The sequence below is a fragment of the Marmota monax genome, unplaced genomic scaffold, assembly GCF_021218885.2.
Source record: "Marmota monax isolate L192 unplaced genomic scaffold, Marmota_monax_Labrador192_F-V1.1 WCK01_AAM20220418_F8-fsc00121, whole genome shotgun sequence".
Classification (NCBI taxonomy): Eukaryota; Metazoa; Chordata; class Mammalia; order Rodentia; family Sciuridae; genus Marmota; species Marmota monax.
The window spans coordinates 2,339,502-2,367,473 of NW_026693351.1; the positions used below are offsets into that span (position 1 = coordinate 2,339,502).

The following is a 27,972-nucleotide window of genomic DNA, read 5'->3' on the forward strand; positions in this document are numbered from 1 at the left end:
TGATCAAACTCACTCCCACTCCAGCTGGTGGCCACGCTTCCTTAGGAACTTTACCTGGGGAAGCCTCATGCCAGATGTGCACCCTCTTCCTGATAGGGGCTCCCCACTCTCTTTGTTTATTTGGATCCATGGACTGGTTGGCCCTTGGACAAAACTTCAAAACTTTTCAACCCGACTCCCCTCCAAACCTGAGGCCAGCCATGTCCCTGACAGATGGCTGGAAGTATCTGCAAACGGAAGTCTCAGCTAGCCCACCCAATCTTCCTCAGTACAGAAGAAGCCACTTCTATAACCCTTTTCCTTGCCACCAAGGCTGAGTCCACCAGGGGCCTGGGAACAGGTGAGACCACCAGGATACAGAGGACGGCAGGTGGAAGTACTGCCAGAGAACGTCTTTAGAAAAAGGAGGTGAGGATGAGAGATGGTACAGGGTGAATCATTTCAAGAATCCAGATTACCGAAGGCTTCAAGTAACAAACATACTTTTAATAATCTCAGATACAAACTATTCAGGGAGGGTCAGTCATCAATTCTGCCCCTAATTTGTGAGAGCCACATGCTGGGAAGCCTTGATAAACTGGGTTAACTGATTATTTTCACTCTTCACATCATTCATGGTATTAGAAGAAAAAAAGGCATTATATCATTTTAGGTTCAATGTGTGGCTGGCAACCAAATCCAGTCTCTTACATCCCATATTTCTTCTTTAGCTCTTCCACTTTGTCGACGTAAGCTTTCATGGCACTTTCCTTGGAAGTTCCTAGAAGGAATCAACAGGATTATCTGTCAGGGAGGCAGTGTGGTAGAAAAGCAGCAGGTTTTAAGGCCCTCATCAGCTCCAGTTGAATTTTCCAGGGCTGAGTTTCTCCTCCATGTGGAGGGGGGTTACCCACATCTCAGAAATCTGCTGATAATTAGACTTAAAAACACCTGATAATTGTGGCCCTGAGTTATACTCTGTAACACACTGAACTCATCATGCATGGAGGGGCAGATCCAATGCTTGTCCCCCATGGGTCTCCCATGACAGGGTGAGACTTAGCCTTCCAAGTCAAGCAAGCAACTGTCACCATGGTGACTTTACTTGTCCTGATGATTTCATGCTTGGTTTTACTCAATCAAATATTTCTGTGTTGGGCTCTTATCTCCTAGAGCTACTAAGCTGGCAGCAAAAGAGCAAAGCTAGCCACACTCTTCTCACCAGAGAGAAGCTAGAAGAGGTTTGAGAGTCTGAGCAAAGGCAGCTGATTCTTGGAGGGGAATGAGGCAAATCTTTCTTTTCCCTGCTGCAGCATAAAAGACACTGAATATATCTTCTAAGACAGTCACACCCAGTTCCCTGGGATTCTCTGGTAAAAAGAGAGGCCCTCTGGGACTTATTCTGAAGTGCCTGATGAAAATGAACAATTAGACGGGCATCGCCCCCCCCCGCCCCCCCAACCCCGCTTGCAAATCCTAGGAGTATATTTATTGTATTGTGGTCTTTTCTGAATTCATGGACTTCTCATTTGCAGGAAGACAGCAGGCTTATTCAGCAACTAGCTAGTGAGGACACAAAAGCTGCCAGGAGCTTTGATGCCAACTTTGGGTCTTGCTGCCACGGGGACACGTGATTCAATAGAAACTTGGATACTTTTCGGCTGTTGGGGCTCAGTGAATAATAGCTTCATTCACTGAGCCTACCAGTGGCTGGCCAGGCATTACCTCATCCCTTTTTTCATGTGCCTTTCTGGCTGGAAGGGAACTGGGGAGGGCCATTCCAGCTAAGGGGTCACTGCTTGGCCTTCCTGTGGAGAGGGGGGTGTGGAATCCACCCTTATTCCAAATGTATCCAAAGACATTACCTCCCAGCCCATTCTCACTGGCCTAGACCCCTAGCCCTTCCCCTCCAGATGATACCCTTTTGCAGAGATGGCACTTTTAGAAAAGGCATGAAGAATATCTGGAGAGAAAGTAGGTGGCCTAGTTTTCCCCACTTGGGCTCAGGTCAGGCTGATTTCCAGCATGTGCCTCCTTTACTTTGTTTCCTTCCTGCCCGTGTGTACTCTACAATGAAGAGTCTTTCATTACTGGGCTTCACAAAAGAGGGAAACTGATTTGAAATAGTTACCTTTCAGCTGATTCCAGGCATCCCACTTGGCCTTGCCTTTGAAGTCCAATATTCCGGGCCGTTCTTAAAGAAGGCAAGGGAATACATTATTAGATTTGCTCAAGTTCTAACATTGAACTTCATCAACTTTCTTTCCATGAAAGTCATCTTTTATTAAACTGATTCCTTCTAGGTTCTCTCATGGAATTTAATGAGTCTTGCACAGTGGCTTCTGCCTTAACAGATCCAGGTATACAGAAATCCAAACTTAAGAATCTAGAGAAAACAGGAGGGAAACTGTTCTCATTACAGGAGAGTTTCTGAATTGCAAGTTACCTTCAAATTCTATCCTTTAAAAAAAAAAAAATCACTTAAAAAATTAAAGATCTATGCACATGGCTCAGAATTCAAAGCTACAAAGGTTAGCAGTATCAAAGTTCCTCCTACTTCTGCTTTCCGTCACCCAATTTCTCTCCCTAACGCATCATTGTTATCAGTCTTCTGGGTATTCTTGCATGTGAACTGTCTGTTCATATCCTGGTCCCATTGTTCTAGCAAGTTGTTAGACTATTTCCAGATGGGTAATCATCTGTAGTTGGGAAACATTCCCTTTCCTCCCCGATGATCTATTTCACTGCTAAGAGGAATGACTGCAGTGTCCATAACCTGGAACACTGTGTTGAAGAAAATAGCAAGTGCTCCTGAGTGCTTTCAAGGCAGCATTCCTCGGGGGACCTAAGAAGACTATACCCAGTCAATAGTAATCACCAGAATCCCAAGCAGCACTCACTGAGCCCTCTATCCACTGGGGGCCCTCTATCCACTGTGGGCATGTATATTTGCAATATCCAATTCAGGATCATTTGCCACTTGTGGCAACTAAGTTTCCCAGAAAAAGAGCTCATGTAGCTAGCACCTGAACTTTAGATACTATTTAACTATTTTCAGTTCTAATGTAAATAGTCATCAGTGGCTAGTGGCTACTGTATGAAAAGTACAGCTCTAGAGAGAGCCAATATCTCCAATCAGGCAGTGATAGACTCCATGTCCATCTACCTACATTTATATGAGAGCAAGTCCCTTTAGCTCAAACAGAGGCCACGCTCTGTGAAAATACTATGTGACAGAAAAGCATCTCAGCCCCTCTGGCCACACCCACTCCACTCTCTTTTCCCTATTTGGGAAGAGATAATTTATACACCTACTGTAAAACTCATCTTTGCTACAAGACCTTCCTTAACTAAGCCCTTGATGTGAACCATAGAGTCTCATTTGGCATTGCCCAAGATCCTTAGTTCTGGGCATTGCTGCAGCTGGCCAGCTGCCAGCCTACCAGCTCCACCCTCCACCCTAGCTCCTGAGGAACTGGGGCTATGGTTCCCCTCCTCTTGAAGGCTCGAGGGTCACTCCTTTGATGCTGACATGACCACTGACTTTTGAGTCCCTGCATGGAATGCATTAAGCTCTCACCTCACTGTACAGTTTTAATTCAGGAACTTAGTTTGTCTAAAAACTGCCCAAGTCAGGAAAGATAACATTGTAGATGATAGCTTCAAAATCTGCAACAAGATTTTTGGATAGGGAACAGAAATCATCAGGAAGGTACAGACTGTAGTTCACAAAAACATTCCTGACTGTCCCAAGACACCAGGTGCTTCTCTGCTTCTCCATAAGGCTTGGTGGGAGGACTGTCCACCCAGGGTGGAAGCAATACTGCTCAACAAAGCTAATTCTGAGCTGAAAGCCTGGAACAGAGCTCTTTTCCTGGGGTTTTATTTCCTCCCCAGTAGATGGAAACTTCTGGTGATAATTAGATAAGCCCTTCTAAAACCAGGATTGGAATTCTGCTACCTGAGTCACTGACGATCCAGGAATATGGTCTTTGGGGAAATTCCCTAGCTTAAACCCCAAGAACTGTGACCATGCCATCCCTGAAGAATAGAGCCTCTGGTAGTTTGAAAGTGAAGTTCCCACAGACTTCCAATCAAGGACTCCCAGCCACTGGCAAGCCCCTGCTTTGATGAGCAGTTCAGCATACCTGTATTTATGTCGCCCACAGTTGCTTGTTTGAAGTGGCTGTAGATGAACAGCATCTCATCATCTGCTGGCTGGGTCTTGAGGTGCTTAACCTCCTCAGCAGCTTTGTCAAACTCAGCCTAAGTGGGAGGGAGGGGAGAGGAATGAGAGTGGATTCCAAGTGGGATAGGGCAGAAAGTGGCCTGAATGGAGCCCAGGGACAGGATGAGAGGATGGAAAGGCAGCATTCCTAGTGCCATGCAGGACAGGAAAAGCAGCACCCCTCAAGAGTGTCTCCCTTCCCCACTACGGATTCAGTAAAATAAAGAGGGGAGGTGCATTAGTTCACTTATTCAACCTACAACTACTTTCTGGTGCTCCTACAACAGAAACATCAGGTGTTGGAAATACAGTGGTGAGAGAAGCAGGACAAGACTTGGCCTACAGTGGGTGGACACTGCGGAAAAGTAGCACGGCCAACTGCCTGGCCACCACTGGGCCAGACTAGGGAATGGCTGAGGTCCCAGTGAAGCCCTAACCTAAGGAGAGGGGTGGCACACTGTGCTCGAAACATCTGATAAAGGAACAGGACACAAATACAGTGTTCTCCAGCAGGAGTCCGCTGGCCCCTTTTCCCATGGGGCCTGGGAGTTCAGCGCTGACCTCTGTTCTAGTGCCCGGAGTGGGGAGAGGCAGGTGGGAGGAGCCAGAGATCGCCCCACATAGCTCGGTGCTGGACAAGGGTCTACATTAGAGGGCAGGGAAAGGCCTCTAGGTCACTTCTACCTGATCAGCCACTCTCCTCTCCCCGCACGCCAGACTTAGCTCTTACTTCTCCTGACCTCCACTACCCAGCTACGGTCTCTTTGCCTTCCCACCTGGCCTTGACTTCGCTCCCCCACCGCCAAGTCCCGCCAGATCCTTCCAAGTGTGGGGCTCAGTCTCCTTGCTCTTTCAGTACATGCAATCACCGTCCCGTCAATCACCCCATCTTTCTATTGAGGACCCTAGCCTCCCACTCTAGCCTGCTTCGCCACGAAGTCCACCCCATGGGCAACTTTCCAGCAGTTGCGGAGTGGGTAGCTGTTTTAGAAATCCACAAACGGAAAGTTCCGCTTACAAGGCTCGGTGCAAAGAATTAGGGCTGGGCATGGGTCCAGGAGCAATAGCAGGGCATCCGTGGGAAGGACTCCGCGGGGTTCTGCCAGCCGGACGAGATCCCCACTCTGGCCTCCCGCCCCGCTCCACCTTCGCAGTTTGGCAGGGCACGCGCTGTACCTGAGACATGCTGGCGGGGTTACAAGGATTCCTCGGAGTGGAAGCGGCAAGAGCAGGAAGCGACAGCTAACAGCGGACTGGCCAGCGCCTTTAAATGCACAGCCCCGGGAGTCCCAGTCTCGCTCGGGCGAGCATCAACAGCCAATCAGAAGCGGCTTCTACGTCGGGGGCGTGTTTAGGTTCATCTCCCCGCCAGCTCCGCCCAAGCTCACGAAAGGCAGATTGCGCACGCGCAGGGCAAGCCGCAGGGGACGTCGGGAGCAGGTGGGGAACGCCAAAGCAGTGGGTGTGCGGTGGTGCGGGTTATTGGTCCGCAGCCGGGTTGCGCTCCCAACAGATGTTGGGGGCTGCATACGGGTCTAAGGGGGAGGAGGCTGAGGCCCGAGGGCAGACGCCTTAAGGGTTTTAAAATCATGCCCGGCGCCAAGAGGCCGGAAGTTGCCGATCCGAATAAGTAACTTCTCAGGCCTGGGGATTGCAAGTGGGACCCGCTGCTCCCAGGGCTGATCCTCCGGAAATGGCCCCTGGTGAACTGTGTGATGGTAGCAAACTGGACTGGTCCCAGAAAGGCTAAGCCCAGGACTCTTCCTCTGAACTTTGGCACGTTCTTTGACCTGTTAGTTTGAAATCCTGATTTTAAACACGTTTGTGGTGCCATGCTTCATCTGGGGCGTTAAAGGCAGGGACAGTGGTTTGTCTTAGTGGACTTGGACAGGAACAGGTGCTCAGCAAACCTTTATTAAGTGACTTTTCATCCCGGATTTTTGTCGAACCTTTGTCAGCTAACTTGCACTGTACTAGACCTGGTGGAAACATCACTGTGCAAAACAGATGAATCCCTGGAATCATGGAACTTACAGTGGGTTAGTAATGCAATAAATTATATAGAGAGTTTTTAGGGACATAGAGTTGGACATTTTAAGTTGGAGGCAGGGTGTAGGGAAATTGATATTTGAGCAAGTCCCACAGGAGGGGAGGGAACGTTCTGGCAGAGAACAAGTGCAAAACAAAATGTGGGCAGGATATAAAGGAGGAGAGTAGAAAGGCATGAGGCTCGGGAGGTGGCAGACCAGCTAGATGATGCAGAGGTTGGCCATTCTACATTGGACTTTCATCCTGATGGAGATGACAAGTAATCAGAGGGTTTTGAGCAGAGATGATGAATGAGACAGGGATCCATCTTTGCAAGGTGGGTACAGAGGCTGATCTTAGTGGGAACAGAGGAGAGGCACTGGTGGATAGAGTAGTTTGAGGGTTGATGCTTTGGAGGCTAAGGGAAGAATTTTCAGGCAGTGGTTAAAAGGGAGTTGGTGAAGGAAGGGAAATGATGGAAAATGCCTTGGAGATCATTAATAAAGAGATCATTCTGAGAATAGGTTTAGAATTCTCTGTCAAAGGCAGGTCAGAGCCACCAGAGGCATCACCTGGCAGGTGGCTGAGGCGGAGGAACCTGATCAGATACCAGGGATTAAGGTGGTGTCTCCCCCCTCATTGCTTCTAGCACTGCATATAAGAAAAAGAAATGACTGGGCACAGGGTCTATGCCTGTCATCCCAGTGACTGGAGAGGCTGAGGCAGGATAGGAGGATTACAAGTTTGAGACCATCCTCAGCAACTTACTTGGTGAGACCCCTTGAAACTTAGTGAAACCCTGTCTCAAAAAGGGATGGGGACATGACTCAGAGGTTAAGTGTCTCGGGTTTCAATTCCCAGTACCAATAGTAATAATAATAATTATTATTATTTCTCTGCAATTCCTGATGTGTGACAAGAGGGCTACAGATCTCTACCTTTTTTAACCCCCCCCCCCCATTTACAGCTGTATGTGTTCAGAAAGGAAGGCCAGGTAGAAGCTTTTAGATGTCACTTCATAACTTAATGTAGGTCAGGCTTTATAAATGGGAAGAAGTGGAACTTTAATTGTAGGGAACAAACCCAGAGTTGTTAGTCTATGAATAATATTGTTTGAGAAAGCAAAACTAAATTAACAAGAACCTTGGGGTTGAATTTGGGAAAATTTTATTCCAACTGTAAGAAATGCAGGCTTCGTCCACAGTGATTCTTCAAAACTTCTTTTCCCTATTGAGGCCTAGGTGAATACTGTGGCAGATTGAAAATATTAGATAATCTTGGATAGTTTGTTTTTCTTATCATTTTTCCAAGATCAGTGGTGTGATTGATCTGCATTTGACTGGAGTCAAATGTAGAAAGCAAGGCTAGTGAGAGTGTTGACGTTAAATATACAGTCTCCAGTTCGAGTAGGGTTGATTGTTGTTGCTTGTTTGGAAGGCATTTCACCCTTCCAAAAGAATTTTTTTTTTCCACGTTGTGGTTTTGAGCTTCCCTGTTAATTCTACAGAAGTTATTTAAAGTAAATGAAGTATGAAATGAGTAAGGGTTGTAGATCCCAGGGAGGAGGATGCTAAGTGACCTTGACTAGGAAAAGAAAGAGTGCTTTTGCTTATTGCAGCGTGCATCCTAGGCCAAATTTCAAAGTAACTGGAGGTGTTCTTTTAGCATACTTTCTGCTTCCTTTCCTCACTTCTCAGTGATTATTTTTGTTACTTCTGTCTAGGGAAATTCCACCTTAAGCCCTTTAGTTGGTTCTTATATTCTAGGAAATAGGGATGGCATTCAAGCTGCCACCTGGGATTTCATTTTTTGGAGTCTGGGTGGGTGTTAAGCAGGATGTTTATCAACCTTTTAGCAACATTAGCAACAACAGCAGCATTCGAACTGTGCTGTTTATAAAACTCAACCATGCATATTATTCCATTCATGAGGCTCAAGAAGTCTGATGGCTTCTGTTTTCAGTTCATAAATAGTAAAAACAAGCTAGATGGATTGGCTAAATTACCTAAAATAAGGCATGCATCCTGTGTCCTGGGGGTTCAGATAGTTGTGTTGGATATCTAACAGCCCTGGCAGCAGGTGTAGGGCTGAGCCCTGGTTTCTCCCTTACATACACATTGGATTTCATTTTTAAATATAAATTTTAGGGTATATTTGAGGTCAATGGATTGTGTGAGTTTTTAATTCTGCATTTCTATAGGCCTTGAAAGGATCATTACTCTTCATAATCCTGAGAAGTTGCAAGATCTCCACAGCTACTCAGGAGGCTATAAGGCAGGAGGATTGCAAATTTGAGGCCAGTCTCAACAGTTTAATGAGAGCCTGTCTCAAAATAAAAAATAAAAAGGGCTGGAAATGTAGCTCATTGGTACTGGATTCAGGCTCTAGTGTGGGATAGATGGGGAGAGTATAAGATCCTCAGCTCTGTTTATGTCTCTATGAGCAACTAACACATGTTGTGATTATTTTATTTATAATTATTTTAATTTTCTACTTCTAAGTTTTCTCCCCTACATAAACTAGGGAGGATAGGGGTCACTGTGTATTGGCCACTGCCTTATCTTCAAGTGCCTGGTGCTTAGGTACTCAACATGATTGTTGGATGAATGAAGTGCTTTTCTCTCTCTGAAGATTTGTCCCTTCTGATTAGCTGTGAACTTGGAAACCAACTAAATTTGTTAGAAACAAATGTGAAACTGTGGGCTTGAATAAAGCAGATGAACTCTGTTGCAAGGTCCCATGATCTCTTTGTAGCAGTCCAGCCTTGGAAGCAGAGTGCCTGGAGGGTTAAAGGAAGATGGGCAACCTGCCCAGCCAACTTGACAGCCAAATTAACCTAGCCAGCCATAGAGAGGCTATTGTCATTGTTGTACCTTGCTTTTGCATCTGTGGGATACCATTTTGACCGCCCATAGACTTCACTTGCTGGCTTTCAGCTTGGTAGGTAAGATATATTAACAGGTGCAAGTGGTTCTTGCCCCATGGGTGAATAACAGTTTAATATTAGGTGTCTTGGTATAAACTAAACCTCTAATTTCTAAAAGTAATCGGATTATTTAGAAGTTACTAGAGAGATTCACTGGAAGGAAATGCATTCATAATTGATGAATTATGTTTATTCTGTATGTGTTTTCCTATTCTTGGAATGTGATTCCTGTGGCAGAGCTTCAGCAAAGATGGGAGGAGGCTTCGGGAAATGCTTCTGGGACTACAGAGGGGAGAGATGGATGGAGTGGAGGGTTGTGTGACGGCTGAGGGAGGTCAGGGCTGAAAGTGATGGGGCAAGAAGAGGCTGGGCAGTGCCCTCTTTGCCATTTATACCCTCTTCTTTAGAGGAATTGCAGCAAGGGGCATGAGATGAGAGTGAATGTGGGTGTGTGGGTGGCGTGCCCCGTGTGTCATTTTTCCCTTCCTTCCTTCTACCCAGGCAACGGGGGTGGGTGGTAGGATGATTGAGGAGAGATAGGGAGAAAACTCTAGTGGGAGATTCTGGTAGGGAAGTTTCCTAGGCTGGCTGGGGGTAAGGAAGGAAAGAAAACTCCCTATAGAATTGCTTATCCACAGTTTGTCATCCACTGGTCAGGCCCTTCCTGTATTCTTGATTAGAAATAGTTATGATTACAGGGCAGAAATAATGGAACATGATGTAAAATGTTTTGAGTTTAATAGTATAGTTCTTGGTCAACCTCACTACAAACATATATTCTACATTGTTTTCTGCATCTTTGCCTGTTTCCTAGTTGCATATGACAAGCACTTGGTAACTGCTTCCAAGTTAAGCTATTAGAGATGAATTTTCTAGGCCCCCCCTTTTTTTGATAGTACTTGGGATTGAACCCAGGACATCACATACTAGGCAAGTGCTCTACCCCTGACTTGGATTCCCCTTTTAAATTTTATTTTGAGATAGGATCTCTCCGAGTTGCCCCCAGGCTGGCGGTAAACTTGGAGTCCTCCTGCCTTAGCCTCCCAAGTAGCTGGAATTGCAGGAGTACACCACCACTATCAGGGAGATGAATTTTCCTACCTCTTTTATCACTTGCCATCAAGGAAATTAGAAATGTTTAAAACCTGGTGGCAAATACCATTAAAAAGAAACTGTTTTGAAATAATGCCATTTTAACAAAAGCTAATTTTTTTGAGATAACTAGATTCAAATGCAGTTGTAAGAAATAATACTGAGTGATCCCTTGTATCCATTACCTACTTCCTCCCAATGATAACTGCTATGATTTGAATATGATCATGTCCCCCAAAGGTCATTAAAACTCAATGTAAGAGTTTGGTCCCCAGGGTGGCTGCATTGGGAATGCAATCCTAGTGGCAGGTACTTAGGTCATTGGGGACTGTGAAACGTCATATACTTTTCCTGCTTTCTGTCATATGATGTGACCACTAGCTCCAACATGCCCTCCTGTCATGATGTTCTGCTCTTGCCAGAGCCCCAAAACAATGGGGCTACCCCATTTTGTACTTGTATCTAGAATCGTGAGCCAGAATAAATCTCTTTACTTCATAAGTAGGCTGTGTAAGGTATTTGTTGTAGTGATATGAGGCTGACTAATACAGTAACATCTTGCAAAACCATGTATAAGACCTAACAGTGCATTGATATATTTGGAGATAACAGAACACTTCCATCAACAAGGACCCCTTGTATTGCCCTATTAAAGCTGTTACCACTTCCTTCCTGCCTCTCTTCTTCCTTAGACCTCAAGAACATTATTTAAATGAAATCATGCAGTGTGTAACTTTTGGGGCTTGGTTTTTCACTCAGTAGTTCTCTGGATATTCCTCTACCTTGTCAGGTGTTATCAGTGGTTTGTTCCTCTTTGTTGTAGAGAGGTCCGTCACCTGGATGAATCAGTCCATTTAACCATTCCCTCCTTGAGAAGGATATCTGGATTGTTTCTACTCTTTGACTTTTGTGAATAAAGCTGTTGCTATCACATATACAGGATTTTGTGTGAGTGCACATTTCTCCTTTTCTGGAATAGATGTCCAGAGTGAATTTCTGGGTCATAGGTGGTGATTTCATGTACAGTTTTGTAAGAAATCGCCATACTGTTCCAGAGTGGTTGCATTATTTTAACATTCTCACCAGCAGTGAATCAACAGTGAATCTTCACATCCTTGCAAACATGGCGTCATTACTATTTTTTTTCCCAAGCCAAACTATCCAGCTTTTTTAAAAATACTTTTCATAAACAATCATGATATTTCAGGCAGGACATGGGCAGATAATTGTTAACAGTGTACAACAACTTTCAAACTCCCATCTTGGATGGACTACCAAAATTAGAGCCACTATAAAACCCAATGAAGTCTTCATTTGATCCTCTGAATAAGGACAGTTTAGAGTGAGGGTTGATGTTTTGTTTTTTTTTTTTTTTAAATTTATTTATTTTTAGTTCTCGGTGGACACAACATCTTTGTTGGTATGTGGTGCTGAGTATCGAACCCGGGCCGCACGCATGCCAGGCGAGCGCGCTACCGCTTGAGCCACATCCCCAGCCCCGAGGGTTGATGTTTCACCTTTAGCATGTTGTTTAACTACTTTTGAATTGATCCTGACTTCCAGGAAATAAAATGAAAATGGCAGAATTATTAATCTGAAGATCTGCAATCTAGAAAAGGAACTGCTGCTCTTTTAGTGGACATTATCTCAATGATGTCACTGGGAAGTCCTGGTTGTAAACCCAATTGGTGGGTGTCAGGTCTCAATAGATCTACGGGTTCAGGGAAGTTAAGTCTATGCAGTTGGCAGAGAGGAGAAGAGGACATAAAGATGATTTGAGTGTTTCCACACCACGAGGCATTTGTGCCAAGGCTATGTGTGCCAACATCAGGGAATTCCTCTTCCTCTGAGCCATGAGGAAATTTCTCAGTTTTCCTCCTCAGCAATCCAGGTTTGGAGACATTCTGTCGGTGCCGTCTGTTCCTTTTCCTCCAAATAACAATGAAGTGTTCTGTGTACTAGCAACATAGCTTAAAAAAAAAAAAAAAAAAAAAAAGTAAAACTCTTCCTTTTTATAAAGCTTGATTAAAAAAATAGTATTTCAAACTTTACAGTCCTCAGAAGTCCACAGTTATCAAAAATGCACACACTTCACTGGGCATCTCCAGTACCTTCTGCTTTCTGTGCCTGGTCTGTTGGGCATCTATATTTTCTGCAGGGTTATTCCCATCATTGCCAGCGTTAGCTCTTCCCTTTTGCCCTTTGGGTACTTTCTCTCCCTTCTTTGCAGGGGCCTTGGCTTGAGCTCTGGAGGAGCAGGTTTAGCAGACAACCTTGAGGATCTTCTCTGTGGTTCGTCTGCATCTTGGCTTGATCTCCTTTAGCATTTCCTCCAGCCTTTCCTCTGGGCATGGTGGAGACGCGATGGGCTGCAGGCACTGGATGCAGAAACGCAGTGTTGTGCAGTTTTGGTCAGTTCAGAGGTGTTCTTACCTCTTCTTCACACTGCTCTAGCACTGTCTTGGGTTTGCCATTTATCTGTTTTCTCCTGGGAAATGTTTTCTCATGTCTTCTGCCCATACTCTCATTTGATTTTTTAGAGTTGATTTTTGAGAATTCTTCATGTATTCTAGATACCAGTCCTTTGTTGTATAGGTAATTTGCAAATATTTTCTTCCAGGTTCTATTTATTTATTTATTTATTTTTTATCCTCCTAGCATTGTTTCACAGAGCCTAAATTTTTAAATTCTGATGAAGTACAGTTCACCAGTTTTTCTTTTTCTGGATTGTACTTTAGTGTTGCCTAGAACTCTTTGCCTCATCCTAGATCCTGAAGATTTTCCATTTTTCATTAACATTCTGTAGGTCTGTATTTTATATTTAACATAATATATTTTGAGTTAATTCTTGGTATAAAGTTTAAGATTTAGGTTAAAAGCCAGGCCCAGTGGTATGTGCTATAATCCCAGTCACTTGGGAGGCTGAGGCAGAAGGATCACTTGAGCCCAGGAGTTTAAGGCCAGCCTGGGCAACATAGCCAGACCCTGATCTTAAAGGAAATATTTAGATTTAAGGTTCTTTTTCCCCCTTGGTGTCCAATTGCTTCAGCACCATTTGTTGCAAAAGTGATTTTTCCTCTGTTGAATTGCTTTTGTACTTTTGTCAGTAATCTGTTAGGCATGCTTATGTGGTGTTTTCTGGGTTCTCTGTTCTGTTCCATTGATCTCTTCCCCTGTTCCTCCACCAATGTTGCACAGTGTTGATTACTGGAGCTACTACCATAGAGTTGAGTCATGTTTTTAAATCTACTCTGACCTTCTCTCTCAGTTGGTGTATTTAGATTATTTAGATTTAATGTAACTATTGACATATTAAGGCCTGCCATTTTATTTTTTGTTGCTTCTGTTCTATTTTATTTCTTTTTCTTACTTTTCTGACCGTTACTTGAGCATATTTTAGAGTTCCTTTTTTTTAAACTTATCTGTAGTGTTTTTGTGTGTATCTTGTGTAGTCTTTTAGTGGTTGCTCTAGGTAATGCATATTATTTGCAGTCATAGTCTTAGTGTCATCATTTTATCAGCTTGAGTGACGTAGAGAAAGTTTACCTCCCTTTATCACCCTCTGCCACCTCCATAATTGATAATTGCTGTAAATATTTCCTCTGTATACATTTTGAATCTTATCAGGTAATGTGGTAACTTTTCTCTTTGCATACATGCATATAATATTCATTTTTAATTATAATTTAGAAAACTCAGGAGGAAAAGGAATGTATTTGCCCACAGTTTTGCTTAGTTTCCTTCCATCCTGTTGGTTCAAGGTGCCTTTTCTAACTGCTTTCTTTTCTGTTTAGACTTTCTATAGCCATCCTTTTAGTTGAGATGTGCTGGTGATTAATTCTTTTAGTTTCCCTTTGTCTGAGAATATTTTGATTTCCCCCTTTATTTCTGAAAAGTGTCTTTATTGGACAAAGAATTTTGAGTTGACAGATTTTTTTCTCTCAGCATTCAAAGTGTGTGCACTTCCTTTTGGCCTCCATAATTTATGGTGAAAACCCTACTGTCATTTAAATTGTTTTTTCAATAGGCTCTTTTGCTCTAAGTCTTCTTCCAATATTTTTTTTCCTTTGCCTTTAGTAATGAAAAGTTTGTATTGTGTTTTGGTGTAGATTTCTTTGATTTTGTTCAGTTTACAGTTCCCTTCTCAAGTCTATAAGTTTATGTCTATAAATAAATTTGGGATGTTTTCAGTCTTATCTTTTTAGGTCCACCCTTTTGTCCCATCTTTTTGAACTCTGATGACAAGAGTGTTACAGTTCCACAGGAGATGTTTTTTTGCCTTTTTTTTCCCCCTCTGCTCAGTTATTTCATATAGAAGGAGAACATTTAAAAAATCCTCTTCAGATCATGGCAACTTTAATCTATCCCAAAAGCATAGCCACAGGTTCTGCTTATTTGCTTATTTTTTATGTCTTCTTTTTTCTCCATTGTTCAGATTGGGTAATTCCTATTGCTTTATCTTCTTGTTTACTTATTCTTTAATTTGTTCCTTCCATTCTGGTGTGAGCCTACCCATGGAATTTTTAAATTTTGGTTATTGCGATTTTTAGTTTTAAAATTTCTGTTTGGTTCTTTATATCTATTTCTTTGATAAAACCTCTTTTTCATTTATTTCCAGATTATATGTGATTGTGTGTTGAAGCATTTTTATGCTGCTTTAAACCTTTACCACATTATCCTAACATCTCTTGGTGTTGGCCTCAGTTGATTGAATTTTTGTTCAGGTGATTTCCACTTCTCAATGTGTCAAGTGATTTTTGTCACTTGAAGTCTAGGCATTTGTTGTTGGGTTCTGAGACTCTGGATCAATTTTAAATCTCTTGTGTTAGTGACTTTCTTTGACACTCTGGCAGAGGAAGGGGACAGCTAGCTTACTTGTTATTACCAGGCAGAGACAGAAATTCGGGTTCTCTGCTTGCTTCTTGTTGACAGCTGAGGTGGCAGTGGGAGTTCTGGCAGAGGTGGATGCTTCTGGGAGGATAGGAGTGCCTTGCTACTGATCCTGACATGTCTTCCAGGGACACTGAGCCAGGTGTGGGAGGGTGGCCTCATCTTGCCTCTCCAGTAGGCCTCACCTGTGCCCACCCATTGAGGGAAAGAGGCTCTTCTTACTGGGAGTCAGGGTAGAAGTATGTGTTCCTCAGATGGTCTTCACCAACACAGGGAAGAGTGGGAGTCAGGCTTGTTATGGCTCGGCTCCCTCTGGCCTTCTTTGGCACCACCCCGGCAGGGTCATTTGGCTTTACTCTCGTTAGGAGCCTGGCAAGGGTGGAGGTCTAAGCTCCCCACACAGGCTTTGCTGGTGTGGGTGGTGGTGGGACCACAGTTTTTCTTGATTTCCTGGCTAGAGTAGAGCAGTTACTATCTGAGAGTTTTCTCACTTGCTAGGCTGCCCCTTCCTGGTCCTTTGGCTAGAAAGAACAGGCTTTTGTTGAGGCTCTTCTTTTCTACGCCTGTTGGTGTTTCCAGTTGCTAATTTCCTTAACTCCAAGTCTGAGACCCAGGAAACTCACCACCATGTCAGGCCTTGGGTCTGGAGTTCCCTAACCTGTCTGCCCTCATCTCATCTTTCAGAGTCTTCTTATGTTTGTTTTATACATAATGCCCACAGTTTTCAGTTGTATTTAGCAGGAAGTATAGGGAAAAGTACATCTTCCACATATAGGACAGCACCATTTATAATTTATTTTTGTTATTGCCATGAAATATATTGGGTCCTGAATTAGTAACTTTTGTTGTGGCTTTTAAGTCTAGTAAAGAGTCATTGTTTCCCTGTTTTCTTTGGGAGAACATTAGCGTTGGGTTGGCCATTGGAAAGATGTGGCAAAGGTTGAAGATTATTATCTACTAAATATAATAGCAGATTTATTTTCTTAAAAAAATCCATGTGGTCAGGTATTTACTGGTTTGTTCATTAAACATGAGTTTCAGTAAAGCCAAATCTAATTTTAACTAGCATTTAATAAAACATCCACTTCTGAGTATTAGCTGTAGAAATAGTTTATTTTAAAAAGCATCCTTTCTGGCATGTGTGTTGCCAAAAGGAAGTTTTGAATTTATCTTTCCTAATAATATTTTCTGATTGCTGCAGTGAAACCAGTTGTTCTTTAGTGTGTCAGATACTTTATTGGTATAATACAGTGGGTAGCTCTTGATGGAAGTATGGAAGATTTGTATTTAGTTACTGAATTACTGAATTAGCATCATTCAGTAACTAACTTTGCTGTATTGTTAAGTGAGGCTTATGGTGATACATCTGAAGCATTTAGCACCATGTTTTACACATACACACACACACACACACACACTCTTACACACTGCGTCACTGTCATTGTTATTACCATTATTGATGAAGTTTATTGAAGCCGCAGCCTTGAAGCAAACTCTTTTTTTTTTTTAAAATATTTATTTTTTAGTTCTCGGCGGACACAACATCTTTGTTTTGCATGTGGTGCTGAGGATCGAACCCAGGCCGCACGCATGCCAGGCAAGCGCGCTACCGCTTGAGCCACATCCCCAGCCCTGAAGCAAACTCTTAACAAAACCAGAGGTCAAATAATCTGCTGTGGTTCTTATCATAAAGTCATAGAATTGAGATTAAGGAGTTTGTGGCCTTTCTTCATTGACACCATTGTGATTTGTCAAGAACTATTCTTTTTTAGCATGGATTGATATGTAAAAAGATATTTGCCTGATTTTTTTTTTTTTTTGTGGGGAGGGGGTACTGGTAGTGAGGCCTCACTGTAAGATAGTCCCATATTTTAATATGTTACTTTAAAAAAAATGAAAGTTTCATTTATTTATTTATTTTGGTACTGGGGACTGAACCAAGGACCTCATGCCTGCTAGACAAGCGTGCTGCTACTGAGCTACACCCCGAACCTGGTATTTTTAATTTAAATAAAGAAACACAATATTAAAACTGCCATTCATACCTCCTTTAGCCCTTCCATCACCCCTTAGAGTCTCTTTCACTTAAATCTTTCCAATTTGGCATTTGTGTTAGTTTCCTAGGGCATCCAGAACAAAGTAGCACACACAGGACAGCTTAAAACAACAGAAATTCAGTGTCTCACAGCTCTGGAGATCGCAAGTCCAGAATCAAGGTGTCGGAAGAGTTGTTTTCTTGTGAAGATACTGAGGGGGAATCTGTTCTAGGCTGCTGTGAGCCCCAGTTGTTCTCCGGTTTGTGGGTATATTACTTCAGTCTCCAGCTCCACATGATGGTCCCTGTGTGTTTGTCTTTACATGGTTGTTTTCTTGTAAGGACAACAGTTATGTTAGATTAGTCTGTACCCTCTACTATAACAGAATACCAGAGGCTGGGTAGTTTGTAAATAATAGCAATTTATCTCATGATTATGAAAGCTTCAAAGTCCAAGATCCAGGGCACTGGCAGATTTGGTATCTTGTGAAGGCCTGATTTCTGGTTCATAGATGGTAGCTTCTAGCTGGGTTCTCATGTGGTAGTCTGGGCAAGGCAGCTTTCTGGGCACCCAGAGAGATTATAATCCATCCTCAGGACCTAATGCCATTACATAAGTACTTAGGTTTCAGCATATAAGTTTTGGGGGAGTTCTGTCCACTGAATCAAGTGATAACATCCATTTTCAGCTCTTTGTGCCTGGAACTGAGGTTGAATAGCCACAGTGGACCAGTGGATGTCATTGGGTTCCAGCTTAGCCAAACCACCTGTGACTAAGGGTGGCCTAAGGATTTAAGCCTTTGAACGTTGGTGAATTGAGAGTCCTTAGGATACAGAAGCTTTGCTTCAAGTGGGAGATGGGGCATAATAGGTTAATCTCCCTTTTGACTAACTTACTGTAGCTATGTGCAGCTACTCCTGCACATCAAGCTGGAGGGACAAACATACCATTTCCATTTAACACGTGAGCTTGTCTGGCCCTTCCCACCTTACAAGTTAGAGTACTTGCTCCAAAATGGGGATTCTATGCTGAAGAGTTGCATGGTCCACGGGTAATTTATTGAGTTTTGCCAGAGCTGGTTATAAGCTCATAGAAGCTTGTCAGAAGCCATGATCTTGATGTGATGTCAGGGAGGTGAGGCATCTAAGACCTAAAGGGGCACATCTAGGTGGAAGCTGTCTCCCTTTGCTAGAGACTCTAGTTGACAAAATCATCAGCCACAGAGACTGGTACCTCAGAGAGGTCATTAGGGTTGAGGGGCACCAAAAGTAGAGAATGTGCCATAGCTTGCTGTGTGGCTTCCAATAGTTGGTTTAGACACCATTCAGGATGCTTGCTTGTGGGTTAGCCAATATAAATGACCACATAGAATGTTCAGATGTGGACTATTGTGGCCAGAGTTCAATGGAAGAAGCAAAACCAGTAAAGAAAAAACAAAAGACACTTGTATGTATGCACACAGGTGTGCAGAATTGGCTTACTCATTTGTGGGTACTGGCGAGCAAGTCTGAAGTCCAGACTGGCAGTCACAAGGGTTGATCAAGAGCAGACAATGCTCTCTAGGCAGGAGCTGATGCTTGTTGTCCCAGGCAGTAGTCAGGAGAGGGACCCAAGGAAAAGGGAGAGCAATGATAGACCCAGCTACAGTTTGTTTTTTTTCTAGGGTCAAGTGAGTCAGACCTACCAGGATAATCTCCCTTTTGACTAACTTAAAGTCACCTTACTGGAGCCTTGAATCATACCAGCAACATCCTTTCTCAGCAGCCTTTCAATCTGATTAAAAAATGGGCAGTGGTGGGTATGTTACAAAATGGCCACTGTTCTACCCAGTCTCTCTCAGGAGAGAATGTCCCTTGTTGTCCATCTGCATCAGAAACACACTAGAAAATGCATTTTGAAGACTGCAATTCATCTAGCCCAGCTGACACATCACAAAGCCATTCCAAGCATCATTTTATATAGTGCATTCTTGGGACATTGGAGGGTAGGGACAAGTGCTTTAAATCCTGACCTACCCACTGGTAACAGGTAGCACCATGAAAAGGGCAACTATATTTAACAGGTCACTTCCTGCTATACATTGAGAGGATTGACAGCAGTATATTGCTTGGCACAAATGACCCTGTTAACTAGGACATGTTTCCCTCCCTGCTAGGGTTTGAATCTTGAGTGTTTCCCAAAGGCCCATGTGTGAGAGAATTGGTCCCTAGCTTGGCACTGTTGGGAAACAGTGGGACCTCTGAGATGGGACCTAGAGGGAGGGCTTTGGGTTATTGGGGGTATGGCTTTGAGGGGGAATATGGAACCCCAGTCTTTTCCTCCCTCTTTCTTGCTCCCTGACCATGAATCAAGCAATTTTGTTCTACCATGTATTCCCACCATGATGTTTCACTGTAGACTCAAAGCAATAGGGCCAACAAATCATGAGATGAAACCTCTAAGCTGTGAGCAAAAATAAACATTTTCTCTCTATAGTTTGATTTCTTCAGGTATTTTTTAGAGGAATGGGAAGTTGACTAATATACTCGTCAATTGTGAATCCTGTTCAAACCCCATTAGCTGAATCTGAGTTCTCTTCCCCTGAGGCCAGGATGTCACCACAGGATGTGCCCGTGTCCACAGAACTATGAAAGTTTTGAGTCTCTCCCACTCCCCCCCCCCCCCCCCAGCATACTTGGATAAGTGCATAAGGCCTTTAGTTCCTCTTAGGGACCAGGATAAGTGTGGTCCATCCTTAATCATCTTTCTCCTTAAAGCAGATGTCAGGCTAGAGGACAAGGGGGAGGGATGGAGGAGCTTGACTTTGCTCCGTCAGCTTTCAGTTTCATGTAGTCTGATGGATACTCTTGGCCGGACATAATGCCCTTTTCATTCACCCGAAAACATCTATTTTCATTGCTGACATCATTCATTTCAACTTTGGGGACTATACTCAAACGTGCAGCCACATTTCCTCTCATCAGGTGATTATTCACCCAGAGGAGAGTGAACAATAAACAAGGACCCACTGGTGGAGCAGCTTGTTTAAATCCTACCCCTTACTGCTTACCCACCAGACATTAATTAATTTTACTCCCCCATGCCTACCACATTTGCTACTGAACCCTAAAGAATCTTCTCATCTCCTAAACATGTAGACCTCTGTCAGTTCTGTTCTAGAAAACCTGTTCTGTTTTAGAAAACCATCCTGTATCAACAGTCAAGAAGTGGGAGAGGTCTGAGATTTTATCCTGTTTGCAAGCTGACAGCTCTGCCTGGCAGTTTACTGGATGCTTTCAGCAGACATGAGACTCCTGGGTCAGAGACAAAGGACTATATTGCTCATGGCACAGCCAACAGTGTGACCTTGTTAAGTGAAAAACTTGAGACAAGCTTTAACATGATTTATTTGAGTAAAGAATGATTCATGTGGGCTGGAGCTGTGGCTCAGTGGTAGAGTGCTTGCCTAGCAAGTGTGATGTGCTGGGTTTTATCCTCAGTACCACATAAAAATAAATGAATGAAATAAAGGTATTGTGCCCAACTACAATGAAAAATAATTAAAAAAAAAGAATGTTCATGAATTGGGCAGCATTAGAAACAAAAAATGCAGAGAGCTCCACTCTATCTGTGAGCAGCAAGCTTTTGTAGGCCAACATACAAACTATAGAAATCTCTGATTGGCTACAGTGAGGTGTCTGCTTTATTAGGTATGGTATAATGAGGCATTTTCTTTATTTGAAAGTGGTCCTAGCAGAGATCCCAGTTGTATAACCAATCAGTAGTTGACTGTTCTGTTGATAGGCTGTGGCTTGTGTTTTTGTTGTTGTTTTATTTAGAATGTTCCCAAATTAAATTCCCAGTTTTTTTACATAAGAATTCTGGTACAGAGACAACCTTAGGCTACTTGCTTCCCTTATTTGCTTCAAAAACCTTCGTGTTTGTATTAGTTCTTCTCTTATTAAATCGCACAGGGACAATGTTGAGTGGCCTTGATGAATGGTGTCCATGTAGTGGGTTTTTGTCATAGTTGAGGTGCCTTGCGTTTAAATAATCCAAATCTTTGTGTTGGCAGAAGTCATAAGACTCCTGGGTCAGAGACAAAGGACTGTATTACTCATGGTAGAGCCAACAGCATAAGCTTGTTTGTGTCAATACTTCTTACACCAATAGTCCCTTATGACCAGTGTAAGGTGGCCTAGGTGGCCACTATACATGGAGTATATTTGTATCACAGATATAGGTGATCCAAATTCTTTATAAAGGGCTACAAGCAACCTTACTCAAGAGGGAGATATTGTCTTTATTTTACTGGACAGTAAGCAAATCTATTCTTGGTTCTGGTGGAAGATCTTATGTCTTGCTGGGCTATTCGCTATGTGCACATCATCCAAAGAAAGTTTAGACCAAAAGCAGCCACCACAGAACAAAAGCAGACACTTTTGCTCATAAGACACGCAGAAGTGCCAGAGGCCCATAGAGAAATGTATCCCCCAAAGCAGGGCAGGATTAACACTCTCACTGATGATTGTGAATCAAGAAAAGTAAAATTTATATGCAGTATACCTTGTTTAACTGTTAAGTCCTATAGTCCCAGATGTGGGACACCTATAAAAACTTAAGTTGAATAACAAATATACCACTCATGGTAACTTTTGAAATAAATGTTGTTTTTGGAGTTCCATTCTTTTGAGAAAAATAAGTGAATGATTTAGAAAACATAATATATTAGCTGTAGATTATAATTTCCAACTTATTTTTATGCACCTGTGTCAATTTTGTTGAAATATTTTCAGAATTGGAAGCTTGGGACTTAATGGGTTAGGATGAAAATAGTTTTTCAAATGGTTGTCTCTAACACTTTAGAAAAATGTGAGAGTCAGAATAATTTCCTGACTCTCACATGCTTTTGGATATTTTCCCCAGACTGTCACAATGAGTGCAGCAGGTTCGTGGAACTGGAAATGGTTGTCACCAGGTTGTGTATTCTAGGTGTGGGTAGTAATCATGGGTTTATTTATTTAGCATTGATTATGATCTGTCCTCAGGTAGGGCTGGCTGCTAAGGTCACTGTGCAATAAAAAAAAATAATACATGTGTATAGTTCTCAGATTTAGTTCATATTTATTTTGGACCTGCTGGGTTACTTAAACACCTGCAAGTAATTGTTTTAAACTACCTAAAAAATGGTTGAGGTCAGAGACTTTAAAATGATTCATAAATTAATCATTGACAGAACATTTCTCAAAAGTTTTATTAAACTTATTCAACTGAATTTCCTAAAATAATGGCACTTTGGTTTGTATGATACAAATTTGAAAAAGGCTAAGAAGTTTTAAAATGTTTATGTACTACTTACATGGTCCTAGTTATAAATGTATGCTTAGTTTCATATTTTAAAATTATGCTTTTGAAAAAATTTAAAAGCAAATTCCTGGTACCTTTTTTCTTTTTATCATAATGACCAACTTTTGGTTTTTCATTGTTCCAGTTTCATTTTTAGAGGAAAAATTTGTTCTCCATTTAAAAGTTAAAAGAAAACTGTGCTTTTGAAATAAGGCAGAATAGATTTAAAATGGAATGAACATTTCCATTTTAGTCATAGTCTTAAATGTGAATTAATGATAATTGATCATTCTTTTGAACTTTAAACTGGAATTTTATATAAAGTTATTAATTTGCCAAGGTTAAGTTCTCTTTAAAAGGTGAACAATTATCACTCACCTACTAGCAGTATGCTGGATGCCGAGTAGTTTTAGAAAGGGTAATAAAAAGAATGTAGGTTCTCCACCACCCTGGCTTTAACCTTTTTTTTTTTTTTTTCCTGTAATGACATTTGAATGATATAATGATATAGAACTTAAGGATTATTTACTCTAAAATCATTAGGGTATAATTCCAGAATCATTTGCATATTCAGTGATTCTCCTCTCAGTAGAATTCTACTCTTTCTGCCCCCGCCCATTTTTTGAGACATGATCTTACTATGTTGCCCAGCCTGGCCTTGAACTCCTGGGCTCAAGTGATCCTCGTGCCTCAGCCTGTCAAGTTACTGGGGCTCTAGCTGTGTGCCACCACACCTGTATTCTTTCTACTTTTATCCCTGCTGTTCTGTGATGGTTTATATACCTAATATGATAGAAGAAAATACTGTCTTCTTTTTATTGGTTTATTTGTTTTAAAAGGAAGGCAATGCCTTTTTGACCTACAATGCTGGTTCCTAACATTAGGGTAAGATGCATGTATATTTTTGTATGTGGTTAGAACCATACTTTTTTTTTTAAGAGAGAGAGAGAGAGAGAGAATTTTAATATTTATTTTTTAGTTATCGGCGGACACAACAACTTTGTATGTGGTGCTGAGGATCGAACCCGGGCCACACGCATGCCAGGCGAGCGTGCTACCGCTTGAGCCATATCCCCAGCCCAGAACCATACTTTTTTGAAAGTTGTTTTTTTTCATATAGTTAAGACCAGATTTAAAGCAAACTTCATATGTGACAATTTTGATTTTACTATACTTAAGGGAATAGATATAACTTTGTAAAATGTTTCAGTTTTTCAAATAATTCTTTCCAGGAGTCTGTTAAAACCCTGCTTCTGTGGGATGAAGGAAGGTCAGCCAGGGTGCTTTTCCAACCCAGTTACTATGGAAGTCTTCTCCATTTAACTGGCTCAGTGCTTGAGTGCTTTTCCAATGCTCTGCTTTCTAATCGTTAACTCATTTTTGATTCCATTCTCAAGAGAAAAGTTAAGGGCATCCTTATTTCAAACACTGGAAGGCAGAGGTGTTGTTATTTTGGAAAGATAGTCCTAATTGTTCGCAGATTCTGTGCTTGCAAATTCATCTGTTCACTAAAGTTTACTCACAATCCAAACCCAAAGCAGTGCTCAAAGTGTTTTCTCAGTCATTCTTGGACATGTGCAGAGCAGTGAAGTGAAGTTTGAGTCACCCAAAGCTCACATTTGATTGACTATCTAAGATCAGTCAAAGCTGCCTTTGGCCTTCTTGTTCTAGCTTGTGTAGTATAAACAAGCATCCATTTTGTAGTCTATGTAGTGCATTTCTTGTTTTTTATTGGTAATTTTGCTGTATAAAATGCTCCTAGGTGTAGTGCTAAAGTGCTGTTGAATATTCTTAAGTGCAAGAAGGCTTCAGTATGCCGTAGGGAGGAAATACATGTGCTGGATAAGCTGTGAGTTACAGTGCTATTGGCTGTGAATCCAATATTAAATGAATCAACTATATAGATAGATAGATAGACAGGTAGGTAGATAGATCTACCTGTATATCATAACTAAAGTCTAAACAGAAACATGAGTGAAATGAGGTTATGTATTGATTGACTGAACTGTTGCGACCAGAATCTTCTAGGAACTTTACCCTATATTTCCCCTAGAAGCAGTGGTTCAGAATATTCTAATTCACTGTTCACTGTGATATAGTGAATGTAACTACTACAAATAACCAGAGTTGACTGTAGTTACATTTTGTTTTTTAAACTGATACAGATCAGTCCAGAGTGAGGAATCAAGTATTTGGGGAGCAGGCATGTTTTGTGTTTATTGTATGCTGGGTTCAGAGGTTTTCTGTGCTGGGCTAGTTTTCCTCTCTCTGGTTTATGGCTTTTCAGTTGGGAATTCTGCCACCAGGAGGGGATCCATCTTGGGAAGGGCAGTAGTTGGGAAAGTTAGGGATCCTGGCGTCAGCTTGCCTGGCTTTCTCTGGTTGCTGAGTTTCTACCACAGGCGCTGAGAACTGGAGGCTGAAAGCCCATCTCAGCTGTAGGGACCCAAAACATGTGTCCCAAGCCATGTGTCCCTCTTCACCATGCTGAATTAAAAGCAGCTCTTAATTCCCAGGGAGGACCAGGAGGTGGGTCTCCAGGCTTCTTTGATGCAGTGATACTGGCTGGGGAACTGGAGCTCCATGGAGGGAGTTCCTACATGGATTTTATTTAATTTAATTAATTTATTTATTTGAAAGAGTTTTGTTTTGCTTTTAATGTGGAGTTTTCTTCATTGTCTCAGACCACTGGGTAAAGTAGCAGTAGGCAGGGAGGTTTAAAGACCCTCCTTAGCTCCCATCCCTCTTACTTCTCAAAGCCTCACCCTGTGTCGAATGAAATGCATTAAAACATGCCCATACCCACATTACATTGAACGTATGTTAATTTTGAAAAGGATTGAGTTGATGTTGAAATGTTATATTTTGTATATATTCAATTAAATCATAATTTTGATTTTAAAAAACATTTTCATATTCTGAAGGAATAAAATTTTTTCCACAAAGTTCAGTCTTACTTGTTTTCTGTTTCTCACTCACTCTCTTTCACTTTCTCTTTTGTTCCTGCCTGCCTTCCTCCCTCCATCCCTCCTTGACCCCCTTCTTTTTCTCCTTCTTTCCCTCTCCTTGTTTCTTTCATGCTGGGGTGGAACACGGCCTCCGCACATGCTAGGCAAGCACTCCACCACCGAGCCACACTGCAGCTTTCGCACGTTTTCCTGTGTTCTATGTCTTTAGGGCAGGATTGCTGCATCAATGTGCCCTTCAGAAAAGGAAGAATTCAGATTTTCCTTAGCCCTTTGGTTGCTCATCAGTTCTGCAAACATGGTGCCTGTAATGTACCCCATGCTACACAAGTTGCTGGGCACAGAAAAATAAACCATGCAGCATTCTTTTCTTCAAGGAGCCCATAGGCTAGACCCCTTAGATAGGTGACTTCAGTATGGTAGCAGACAGAGGGGCCTATAACTCAGCCTCGGTGGGGAGGAGCAGCTGACCTTGAAGGTGTCCTGCAGAAGATAGTCCTTGGGTCAAGACTTGAAGGATGCTTGTATCGGAAGGTAAGGTGGGTGAGGGTGGAAGGGGCTTGAGAGAAGCTAGGGTGGAAGGTGTGGCACAGGCTTGGCAGCAGTGTGGTAGGTGTGGGGAGCTATGAGCCATCATTGCTGTCCTAGCAGCTGGAAGGATATGTGAATAGTAGATTGTGATGGTCGCAGATACCATCTGAGAGTCAGGGAGGGGCTGAGCATGGAAAGCCTTTTGTGCCATCTTAGACAAGTTCCAACTCCTTCTGGCCATGTGACCTGCTTCTCATGCCTCTGACTGCTGAATGCTTTTTGGGTTTATTTGTTATTTCTCAATACATCAGAAGTATAACCAGGTGGTGCTGGGGATAGAACCTAGGGCCTCACACATGCTAAGCAGGGGCTCTGACTCTGAGCTACACCTCCAGGCTAGATGCTGCCTTCAAAAGTTGCCCCCATCTTTCTCATCACCACACTGAGGACCAGGCTTCCAACACATGAACCCTTGGGACACATACTTAAGCCATATCTAAACTGCAGTGCCTTTTGCCCATTAATGAGCACAGGATATTTTATTTTACAGAGTGACACATTCACTTAACTAGTTCTCCACTGATGGACATTTAGATGGATTCTAATTTTGTTAACTATTAGAAATATATTCAATGAAAGAAAATCTTCCTTGAATGTATATCTTTATGTATTTATCTTAAAATATTTTTGTTGTGAAAAATTTCAAGCATATACAAAAATAGAATAGGATAATGAGATAATGAGGTTTTATATATACCTGACTCTTCAGCAGTTAACTATGTTTTATTGTTGTTGTCTTCAGGGCTGGGTATTGAATGTGTACGCTACACCAGCACACTACCACTGAGCTACATGCCCAGTCCTGTCCTAGTTTTTAATCTATACTTCCATAATTGTCTTTCCTCTGCCAGAGTGTGTGAAAGCAAATACCAGTATCATATCATTTCACCTATATGTCCCTTAGTCTTTTAAGACATAATTTCACCTAAACAGAATTAACATATTTCTTAATATTATCTAATACAATGCAAATGAGGACCCAGACAAGGCCTAAATGATGCATTGCTTGAAACAGCTCCTCTAGTCTCTTCTAGTTTAAAACCTACCTCCCTTTCTTCATTTCTTACGTGATCTATTTGTTGAAGAAGCTGAGTCATTTCTCTAGTAGGCTTTCTCACCAGTTGAACTTGGCTGGTGGCCTATTTGTGGTATCACTTAACCTGTCTTCCACAGCCCTCCCCACATAGCCTGGGAGATCTGGAGGCTCCTCCTTTCATTCATTAGGATTGGGTTGGGAGGTTCAGGTGTTGTCAGCCCCTGCTGACTCCCTTCCAAAGTTCCCCATCAGTCTTCTACCTGACAGTTTTGGCACCCTGTCATTTGATGCATTGCCTATATTCCTTATTTTGTTAGGGTTTTCAGAATGATACTTTTTAGAAACTTTTAATTGTGATCCATGGTGGCCATTGAGATTTCACTTTTACATACCCCTGTGTGTGTATATATGTGTGTGTGTGTGTGTGTGTCCATGCATGCTGGTGTGTTCAGGTGTTCTATGCAATTTCATCACATGTATAGGCAAACATGGATAACACCACAGGCAAGGACCAAGATCTGTCACGAGGATCCCTTAGGTTACCTTTTGGAACCACAGCCATCTCCTTCCCTCCCTGTCGCTTACCCCAGGAAACACAAATCTGTTCTCCATTTCTATAATTTTGTTTTTACAAGAAAGGGAATTATACAGTATGCAACCTTTTAAGGTTGGCTTTTTTTCATTCAGCGTAATTCCCTTGAGATCCAGCCAGACGTTTGCAGGTATCAATGGTTTATTTTGTTTTATTATTTAGCATTTCTAATCATTCAAGTATTGAAGCAAATTTGGGTTGTTTTCAGTGTTTTGGTGTTGTATATCAATATGCTGCTAGCATTCATATACAGGTTGCCTATTGAATAATGCCCAAGAATGGG

General features: G+C 42.2%; 2 protein-coding genes and 1 non-coding gene across 13 annotated transcripts in view; 1 reads left to right on the forward strand and 2 right to left on the reverse strand.

The window, feature by feature from the left end:
* Positions 1-465: 465 nt before the first annotated feature.
* Positions 466-5,539, reverse strand: Dbi (diazepam binding inhibitor, acyl-CoA binding protein). 2 transcript variants are annotated; one of them, XM_046456879.2, is made up of 4 exons: positions 5,384-5,539; positions 4,128-4,245; positions 2,111-2,173; positions 466-760 (listed from the first exon to the last, which is right to left on the reverse strand). In XM_046456879.2, exons 1-4 carry the CDS (start codon positions 5,390-5,392, stop codon positions 687-689), a joined length of 264 nt encoding a protein of 87 aa, XP_046312835.1. In that variant the 5' UTR covers positions 5,393-5,539; the 3' UTR covers positions 466-686. The 2 variants fall into 2 exon arrangements, with proteins under 2 accessions (XP_046312835.1, XP_046312836.1); XM_046456880.2 differs by lacking the exon at positions 5,384-5,539 and adding an exon at positions 5,226-5,343.
* CUNH2orf76 (chromosome unknown C2orf76 homolog) overlaps positions 5,517-27,972 on the forward strand; it is a 59,985-nt gene continuing 37,529 nt past the window's right edge. For 6 of the 10 annotated variants that reach the window (XM_058583275.1, XM_058583276.1, XM_046456876.2 and 3 more), the window contains exon 1: positions 5,517-5,647. Coding sequence is in view for 2 of the 10 variants with exons in the window: in XM_046456873.2 (XP_046312829.1) it covers positions 6,540-6,572 (33 nt within the window). In the remaining 8 variants the exon portion in view is untranslated. Of the gene's footprint in view, positions 5,648-5,707; positions 6,247-6,272; positions 6,573-27,972 lie in introns of those variants that run through there. The other 4 variants (XM_046456873.2, XM_046456877.2, XM_046456872.2 and 1 more) reach the window with 2 other exon arrangements.
* On the reverse strand, positions 14,542-14,697 carry LOC124101142 (small nucleolar RNA SNORA29). Its single transcript, XR_006854542.1, has one exon. It is a non-coding gene; the product is annotated as a small nucleolar RNA SNORA29 (small nucleolar RNA).